The sequence below is a fragment of the Pistacia vera genome, unplaced genomic scaffold (genome assembly GCF_008641045.1).
Source record: "Pistacia vera cultivar Batoury unplaced genomic scaffold, PisVer_v2 Contig493, whole genome shotgun sequence".
Classification (NCBI taxonomy): domain Eukaryota; kingdom Viridiplantae; phylum Streptophyta; class Magnoliopsida; order Sapindales; family Anacardiaceae; genus Pistacia; species Pistacia vera.
In genome coordinates this window covers 325,058-335,196 of record NW_022196327.1, presented here as the reverse complement: position 1 = coordinate 335,196, position 10,139 = coordinate 325,058, and the positions used below count along the sequence as shown (strand labels likewise).

Here is a 10,139-nt window from a genome sequence, read left to right as displayed (position 1 = left end):
AGCCGATTTCGAAGTCCATTCTCGCCACCTTGTGAGATTGGGTTACTTCTCAAGCTTTTTCCGATCGATTTGGGTACAATCGACCTCTCTAGACTTCACTACCAGCTTCTCCACCATCAGTTGATTGTTGTTATGTGTTTTTTGGCCATTGGTGACTCCACAATCGCCGAAAATCGAAACCCAAATTAGTGTCCTTAACCTGCTTGATTAAAGTCCTCACCTAGCTACTGCCCAAAAGTCAACCCCATTACCCCCAAATTAACGATGTTACTTTAAGGGTAGAAATCTAAAATAAATGAAACCAAAGGTATCAACCTGTCATTTCGTTAAACCTTGGGTGGGAACATGTCGTTTACTCCTAAAAATATTTACAATCTTTCTATAAATATCTTTAAAAAAAAATCCTAATCAAGATGTTTTTATTAATACTTCCTAAAAATTGTTGTGACATTTGAGACTCAAGTCAAGAACAATTGCCTGTTTGTTTCATTATTTTTGCACTATCATATTCATATGCTACCCAAAGTTAGGGGTGTGCAAAAAAAACCGTTAACTGAACTGAACCGATCCTGAATTTTTGGGTATTTACTAAGTGATATCCTAATTTTCGGTTCTGGTATCGGTTATTCATTTTAAGAGAACCGGGTACCCGGTACTCGGTTTATTAAGAAATAAAATTAAAAAAAAATAAAAAACCTAGTTTTTAAACCTTTTTTCCTTTAACTTTCAAAGAGCAAGAGGCAAAAACCCCAAATCTTAAGTATTTAAGTTATTAAATTAAAAGTTGATTTAGTATATGGAAGAAATTGTATTCACAAATTGAAATTTGAAATGTAAAAAATTAAAATTCATGCAAAAATATTCAAATTCGGGTCATAAACCGGGTATCCGGTTTTGACCCGAATATTCGAGTACCCAAAAATTCGGATACCCTTAAAAGCGGTTCGGTTTGCGGGTATTCTTTTTGGGGTACCTGGTTTTTCGGGCAAAACCGGTTCGGGTACCCGGCTTTGCACAGCCCTACCCAAAGTACGCATTTGTTTCCCTATTCCGAAAATCCTATTCTATTTTATTCAACGATTTTAAAGCCCCTAGGTTTGTTAATTTAACTAAACATCCCCCAAAAAAGTTTAGAAATTAACGAAAATACCCCCACCCACCCACCCACATTTGCTAGATTCCAGCCACCATCGCCGAAAGGTGGCCAAAATCTGGTATAATGGCGCACTACCGGCTAGATCTGGCCAGTAGTGCGCCAATATAGATTTTTCAGCCAGATCCACCATCTGGTTGAAAAAGCCAGATCTACGGCCAAATATTTAGCCGTTGACGAATAGATCTTTAGCTGTAGCTGGTCATCAACAACGGCCATATCCATCAACGATGGCCATATCTTTGGATGTCGTTGAAGACCAAACGTGGCCAGATCTGGCTATTAATAGTTAGATCTGGTCATGGATTTGACATTTTTCAGTCAGATCCACAGTGTGTCCGGTTAGAAAAGGCCATATCGACGCATGAGTGGCCAAATATAGCTGATCGTGTATCGATACGGTGACTTCGGCCACCCTACAAAGGTGGTGGCGGGCTGTTGGCATTTAATAGGTCGATGAGGGTGTTTTTGTTAATTTTTAATATTTTATTATAGGGGTGTTTAGCTAAAATAACAAACTTAAAGGGATGTTTTTATTAATTTTTAAATCCTATATTATAATAACAACCAAATTCTAACTTTTTCAAAAATCATATCTAAAATAATAAAACAAACACACTCTAAATAATAATCTATAAAGTTTGTATTATATCGAATTAATTAATAATATAATAGAATTAGTTTAGAGGCCCAGTCATCAAAGAGTGCGAACCCAGCTAGTGGGTTGGCATCTTTATCGAAGTTATCAACAAAGGCTAAAAAAATGAAAAAAGATGATAATAATTTGGTAGTCGATGATGTCATATCAAATCCTAATCCACGTGGTTAGCTGTTAATCCTAACCTTTTCGTTTTCATTTTGGTGCATAAAAGAGCATTTTTCCCGTAACATTAACATAATCAGAAAAGTATTCATTAAGTCTAGTATTAGAGGTTAGGGCGGTGGGCTTAATTACTTTAATTTTGATTTTACTTTCCACAAACCCATTCCCAACACGAATCATAGTATACAATTCCAACTTGGGCTCGTTCACTTTTTCCACAGTGGACGTCTAGCATCCTAATCACCCACCAAAAATATCTCTAGATCTCTTCCACCATAACTACAACACCTGCAATCTTCCCCACTTACCTAACTGAACCCAGGTCCAACTACATTATATATATTCAGACCATCCATTTATCAATCATATCAACCTCTTTCCTTTTTCTCATCCCACATGCGTAAACCTATCTCATGCATACCCAATTTGGTATCACATCATGCCAAATCCTCATTATAAAGAAAAAGAAGCAGAATTTTTCAACACATCAAATCAAAACCTGAAAAACAATAGTATTCAATGAGTTCTAGTTTGAATTTATGTTGCAAAACATGCATATTCCACTAAGTATCAATCGTGCATGCGATATTTTATAGCTCACTGGTACCATGAATTGGTGATATTTGATAAGTATACTCTAGATATCAACTGCAAATTTAAACACATTCATCCACACCAAATTACAAACAGTGACAAGTCTGTTCATATTTGCGACTTCTCAATGGGTGGTCCAAGTAACAGAGAGTGTGTGGTTCAGATCAATATATATTTATATATCGATGATATGATAAACTGGTTGAAGAAATTTCAGCAAGTGATTTGGAATCTTTATATATTCAATGAAAATGTATTGAGAAAATTAGAGTACAGACACCCCACTATTGAGTTACTAGTTCGTACATCAATGGAAAGGCAAATAACAGTGGCAAAAATTTCAGTGCAGGTCATTCTGAAAGATGAGGATAACAATTAACTTATCCGTATGCCATTCTTAGTCATTCATCACTTTATGATTCATGTATATCAGTGAGGTTTCAATCACAGCAACCTGCACTTTCTGAAATTCAGATATGTATCTACAGATTGTGGATATTGTTATCATTATATACTATGAATATTATCTTTGGAGGCACTTCATTTTGCCCAATTACTGAATAGCATAAGCGATCTGTTTCAACTGTTAATTCCATTAATGATGTTATATATAGTCTAAACCCACCTTAATTAATTAAATTTTGTGTTTATCCTCAGAATTGAAGCTCAAAACTCTTAACAAACAGACGTATTACCTATATTAAATTTATATTGACAATGATGTGATAAATTTTAATTAGATTCTGAGGTAGATGTGATGCTGATCATATATGATTATTTGATGGTGAAAGGCGAAACGACGTTTCAAATTTGTTCTCTCTTAGTCATATAATTCAACAGAAGAACGAAAACGCAGTTTTCAAAGGATCTATTATAGATATGCTAATGCTTACCTGTTCCAGTATTTAATTGCACAACTAATCTCGATTAAGACTTGAAAAAGACCTCAGATGAAGACGAAAAAAAATATATCTATATGTGAACTTAAAATTTTGAGAATATTAACTATGCTTAATGCTTAATTAGGTGTGCGCATGCAGGCTAAAGTAAAGATAGCTGTCCTCAAAAAAGGGGGAAAATATCAAGTGTGTGAAAAGAGAAAGGCAGATGAAACCAAAATTTACTTGTCATGGTTAACCAGAAACTCCGATGCAGCGCATGGCAGAGAAGAAGCAGCAAGGATGACCACGAGATAAGCATCTATAATTTTTAAGCAGTACGCATCGTCATCAAATACAAAGAGAAACCTCCAAACAAGCCATCTTCAGTCGGTGCATGGGTAACATAACCTAGTCTCTCTTCTACACCACAAACTCGAATACTACTTCATGCCCACTTATTTGATCACAAGGTTTTGCGCTTTAATTTTGAAAAGTATTAATTTCATGATGCAGCAGAGATCTAGTTGTTGTGTCTATTTTGTGGTTTATCAATTTTCATTTTTCAGTTTCCAATGCACTCCATACTCATGATCCAACAATTCATTGACATAAAAGGCAGCTCAATATATTATATTGCGCAAATATCTTTTTTACATATGTATATCTCTTATTCAATGTCTCATAGAAGAGCTAAAACAAATAGATAACGACTGAAATAAACACTATCCTATTTAGATTCTTCTCCAACGTTTCTATATATTATTACTAGCTGCAAGCTACATTATTTAATATTTAATTTCTCTCACTTCGTGGTTGATTGAACCAACTCAAGATCATGGAAGGTTTTTTGATCCTCTACTTGGACACTACCTTTGTAACGATACCGATGTGCACAGTAGAGAAAATAGATAAAGTTAACGACTCCCATCCCGGCAATAACATAGTAGAAATAATCTAATCTCCCTGCATTAATGTCATTAGTCAACCAATCCGGGTGGCTATGGCTTCCCGTGACTGCATGCACTACGGTGACCAGCAAGCTACTCAAGTAACTTGCGCCTCCAAAGGAACAGGAAATAAGAGAATTGGCTATACTTCTCATGTGATCGGGGAACTGTTGATTGAAGAATTCAATCTGTCCGATTATATTGAACGCTTCACAGAATCCCATTAGTATAAGTTGAGGAGCTAGCCACATAACAGACACGGGGGCAATGCCAAGTGGGTTTGGATGCGAATTGGCTGCAGCCCTTCTCTCTTTTTCGATTAGTCCTGCGACTACCATTGATAGAACTGAAAATACGATCCCAATTCCGATTCTTTGCAGAAGAGTGATACCTCCATCATGTTTGGTGACTTTACGGAGAGATGGGACTATTAGGCGATCATAGATTGGGAGCCAAATTCCTATAGTCAGCATGGATATGATGGAGATAGAGCCTGCAGGGATTTGAAAATTGGGTCCAAGGTGCCTGTCCATTTTCAAGGCTTGTAACACGGTGAAAGTTCCTTGTTGTGTAATGGAAGTGAAGCAAATAATTCCAGAAGCCCATATGGGGATGATCTTTATTAGGCACTTGACTTCTTCTACTTGTTGGATGCTGCAGAGCCTCCAATGATTAGTGGGAGATCCATCACTATTAAGTTCCTTATCGTCCACTATCATAGCGGCTTTGTTTAAGAATCTGATCAGAAAATATCAAATGACAAGTAGAATTAATTAATTGCTACAATAACCATGCAAATTGAATACATGTAACATCAAAGTCTCTTTCCATTCATATCCTAAGATATTAAGGAAGTAGGTAAATACTTCAGCAATCAATTTAACAATATAATAAAACAGATATTTCGTAATAGGAATTTGTCACCTGAACTGGTTGGTGAGAGGTAGCTTTGACAAAACTGTGGCTTTTAATGGAGGATCGTAGAAATCAATCTCATCAAACTCTCCTTCTGGAACCTTAAGTTTTCGTTTCTTATAGGCTGAAACAAGCACTTGTGCAATGCCTGAAAAGATGCTGCCTTCTGGTTCGACATATACATAAAGTTTTGTTCCAATGAAAAATAGAACGATTGAACACACCATGAGTATGGTAGGAATTCCAAATCCCAATACCCAACTCACCGAGGTTTGAATATAAACCACCACAGTTAGAGTGAACAAAATAACCACTGTAAATGTAGTGTAATACCAATTAAAGAAGCTAGTAATTCCTTTAACACCTTCTTCAGTGGTTGGATCAAACTGATCGACACCAAATGGAATGCTGCAGGGCCTAATTCCACCGGTGCCGATTGATAAAAAGCAAAGACCCATTAGGAGAACACCCAGTTGAGTTTTGCTAGCACTTTTGCATTGACCGAGAGATTGTTGTCCGGCGTTGCATTTCGGAGGATGCAGCTGTGGCAACCATGCGGTTAACGTCACCGTCATCATTCCCTGACAATAGTCAAATTACAGATCATCACCGCTATATTTTAATCTTCTTGTTTAAAGAAATGACAAAAGATTAGTCAATAGTTTATCATTTGTTGCTTAAAATGAGCAAGCGATTGAATTGTATATTATAATTACATAATCAAAGCACAGGAGAAGGCGAAATTCAGACAAATAAATGAAAAAAAATGAGGTTGTCATTAATATTAAATTCAGGTGGCTGCGAAACAGATGTACTCATGTACATGACAAAAAGGGTAAACGTCAAAGTTCTCTTGGGGGAAAAAACCATTAATTAAATAGTTTAGAAGTCTCGATCGGTTATTCTTTCTTATTACAAGTAACTGATGTATGCATACTAGACGAAGTGGATCAAACTAATGGAATTCATTAGAAATTAAGAGATTTTCTTTCTATATTATCTTAAAAAGACCGGAAATAAAAATTAAAAAAAAAAACTTTGACTGTGATAGACTGTTTTGGGACCCTTGTCGAGCAAATTTTAGGTGTGACGTATGATTCACATGCAGAGTTAATAATTTGTACCAAAAGAAACTATATGATTGGTGTCGTCGCCATATTATTAAAATATACATATATCGAACAAATTAACAAGCCAGGTCATTCCAAAACAGGCCTAGAAACCGGCTGCAGCTTTGTTATCCACTACGTGTACAACAAATCAGAAATGAAAGGTAAAACCATTTCTCTCAGACCACATGCATCTTTTACAGACCACATAATTGTGAGGTTCGCCTACTCAGATAGATGGGAACAAAGTTTTTTCTCTTGTCTCATTAATTAATTAAGGCTTTTCACTGAAGCTCTGGTTTTTAATATGTAGAACATGAAATTTAGAGATGATGATGAGGTAATTTGTGAAGAAGAAAGAAAGTTAATTTACCAGTAGAGATGCAAAGGAGGAAAAAGCAATAGTTTTAAATCTGCCGACATAGGCATCGGAGACAAAGGCACCAAGCAGAGGTGCAAAATTAGTAATACCCGACCAGATATTCATAATGTTTACAGCCACAACCTGCTCCAGAGAAAGCTGTTTCACCAAATAAACTGTAAAATTGGCCAGCAATCCAAACGTTGCTAACCTCTCAAATGTTTCATTTCCTGCACATCAGTTTTAGTCAGCAAAACAACAATTCTCTAGCTATAATGGCAAAAAAGAGAGAGTTAGAGAATTACCTAAGATGAAAGGCATGGATTTCCATCCTCCAGGCTTCTTCTGTGTTACTTTCTTTGAATCTGACAAACCCTTGCCATGCATTCCTTCCGGCTGATCTTGTCCCTTCTCTGCAAGGGTGGACGTTACTGGTTTTTGAAAACATTTTGTCAGACAGTATAAGGAAAATGAGCTTGCCTCGTTTTTATCCCCGGCTACCATGATTTTTTTCCTACTTGGGAATTTTCTTACTTCACCTCTATCCTCCACTCTTTTCAAGGCGTGAGAAAAGCTAGCGTTTCAGTTCTTAAGCTAGTTATCTCTGTCCAAACCAGGCCATAGCACACACATATATATATATGACAGTATCGAGGGAGGAAAATACTGAAATAGGACCAATCTGCCACGCGATCATCAACCTTTATTCTTGTCCAATAAAATTATATTTTATTTTTCTTATCCATCTAACTATCATTATTATGCTGCTAGTTTTTAAGATATATGAATATATTCAATCATTTTTATCATTTTTTTTTTTTAAATCTAAACCTCAATTATTTGACTTAAATGCGAATATCAATTCGAGTTACTTATAATATATATATATATATAAAAAAAAAAAAGGAAGCTATATATATACAATTTTATAAAGTTTAATATATTATATAGACATTAATAAATGTGATGGACCCAAAATTTTAATGCAATAAAGAAAGCAGGGGACGATGGAATGGGTGACAAACTGATAGTAACGGGGAAACATTATAGAAGTAAAGACGTGTGAAAATTCAGGCAGCAGCTTCACCTCGAAAGGTTCCACCACATGCACTGACAAAAAAACTTAACAAGATTGTTACGTATTTGGAAGGTTAGCTTTTAGTCACCGGAAGTGGGGGGGCCCGACAATGCCAATGCCTCCATTTCCAAATTATCTTTCTTTTAAATTTTTTTCAAGTATGTTGTAATTGGAGCAGACGGTTTTACAAAAATGTCTTGTTCTTTTTACTGTTTTCCTCCACTTACCACATTATTTGCTAATCACTGGAAATGATGTATGGTATATTACTATGCATGTACTGTGTACACCCAGTAACGTACATATAATTATCTACTATTATACAAGATGAGATACAGGGGTCTTATATATATGTATGTATTATTGTGTATATGTATGTATGTTTTCTTCAAAACAATTATTGGATAAAGACTAATACTCCCAAAACATAACAATTTTATACTCCACAAATTGTAGATAGATGACAGAATGGAATGTTTTTGTTAGTGATTTTATGGATAACATCTGTATTCTGTAAAGATTATATATATAAATACATCTGTATTTAGAATACAAGTCTCAGTCAAAAAGGGCATGAGTTATTTGTATTATATGTGTATGCTTTTTATAATTTATAATATATGTCGAACCTTTCACGTATTAACAAAATGTGTAGTNTTGACAAGCCAGGTCATTCCAAAACAGGCCTAGAAACCGGCTGCAGCTTTGTTATCCACTACGTGTACAACAAATCAGAAATGAAAGGTAAAACCATTTCTCTCAGACCACATGCATCTTTTACAGACCACATAATTGTGAGGTTCGCCTACTCAGATAGATGGGAACAAAGTTTTTTCTCTTGTCTCATTAATTAATTAAGGCTTTTCACTGAAGCTCTGGTTTTTAATATGTAGAACATGAAATTTAGAGATGATGATGAGGTAATTTGTGAAGAAGAAAGAAAGTTAATTTACCAGTAGAGATGCAAAGGAGGAAAAAGCAATAGTTTTAAATCTGCCGACATAGGCATCGGAGACAAAGGCACCAAGCAGAGGTGCAAAATTAGTAATACCCGACCAGATATTCATAATGTTTACAGCCACAACCTGCTCCAGAGAAAGCTGTTTCACCAAATAAACTGTAAAATTGGCCAGCAATCCAAACGTTGCTAACCTCTCAAATGTTTCATTTCCTGCACATCAGTTTTAGTCAGCAAAACAACAATTCTCTAGCTATAATGGCAAAAAAGAGAGAGTTAGAGAATTACCTAAGATGAAAGGCATGGATTTCCATCCTCCAGGCTTCTTCTGTGTTACTTTCTTTGAATCTGACAAACCCTTGCCATGCATTCCTTCCGGCTGATCTTGTCCCTTCTCTGCAAGGGTGGACGTTACTGGTTTTTGAAAACATTTTGTCAGACAGTATAAGGAAAATGAGCTTGCCTCGTTTTTATCCCCGGCTACCATGATTTTTTTCCTACTTGGGAATTTTCTTACTTCACCTCTATCCTCCACTCTTTTCAAGGCGTGAGAAAAGCTAGCGTTTCAGTTCTTAAGCTAGTTATCTCTGTCCAAACCAGGCCATAGCACACACATATATATATATGACAGTATCGAGGGAGGAAAATACTGAAATAGGACCAATCTGCCACGCGATCATCAACCTTTATTCTTGTCCAATAAAATTATATTTTATTTTTCTTATCCATCTAACTATCATTATTATGCTGCTAGTTTTTAAGATATATGAATATATTCAATCATTTTTATCATTTTTTTTTTTTAAATCTAAACCTCAATTATTTGACTTAAATGCGAATATCAATTCGAGTTACTTATAATATATATATATATATAAAAAAAAAAAAGGAAGCTATATATATACAATTTTATAAAGTTTAATATATTATATAGACATTAATAAATGTGATGGACCCAAAATTTTAATGCAATAAAGAAAGCAGGGGACGATGGAATGGGTGACAAACTGATAGTAACGGGGAAACATTATAGAAGTAAAGACGTGTGAAAATTCAGGCAGCAGCTTCACCTCGAAAGGTTCCACCACATGCACTGACAAAAAAACTTAACAAGATTGTTACGTATTTGGAAGGTTAGCTTTTAGTCACCGGAAGTGGGGGGGCCCGACAATGCCAATGCCTCCATTTCCAAATTATCTTTCTTTTAAATTTTTTTCAAGTATGTTGTAATTGGAGCAGACGGTTTTACAAAAATGTCTTGTTCTTTTTACTGTTTTCCTCCACTTACCACATCATTTGATAATCACTGGAAATGGTGTA

General features: G+C 35.4%; 2 protein-coding genes across 2 annotated transcripts; both read right to left on the bottom strand.

Annotated features, from left to right (window-relative positions):
- Window positions 1-4,054: 4,054 nt before the first annotated feature.
- LOC116105138 (protein NRT1/ PTR FAMILY 2.13-like) lies at window positions 4,055-7,412 on the bottom strand. The gene is made up of 4 exons (XM_031391555.1): window positions 7,089-7,412; window positions 6,796-7,013; window positions 5,323-5,894; window positions 4,055-5,136 (listed from the first exon to the last, which is right to left on the bottom strand). Exons 1-4 carry the CDS (start codon window positions 7,285-7,287, stop codon window positions 4,254-4,256), a joined length of 1,872 nt encoding a protein of 623 aa, XP_031247415.1. The 5' UTR covers window positions 7,288-7,412; the 3' UTR covers window positions 4,055-4,253.
- Window positions 7,413-8,531: 1,119 nt separating this feature from the next.
- On the bottom strand, window positions 8,532-9,436 carry LOC116105139 (protein NRT1/ PTR FAMILY 2.13-like). The gene is made up of 2 exons (XM_031391556.1): window positions 9,108-9,436; window positions 8,532-9,032 (listed from the first exon to the last, which is right to left on the bottom strand). Exons 1-2 carry the CDS (start codon window positions 9,304-9,306, stop codon window positions 8,806-8,808), a joined length of 426 nt encoding a protein of 141 aa, XP_031247416.1. The 5' UTR covers window positions 9,307-9,436; the 3' UTR covers window positions 8,532-8,805.
- Window positions 9,437-10,139: the final 703 nt, after the last annotated feature.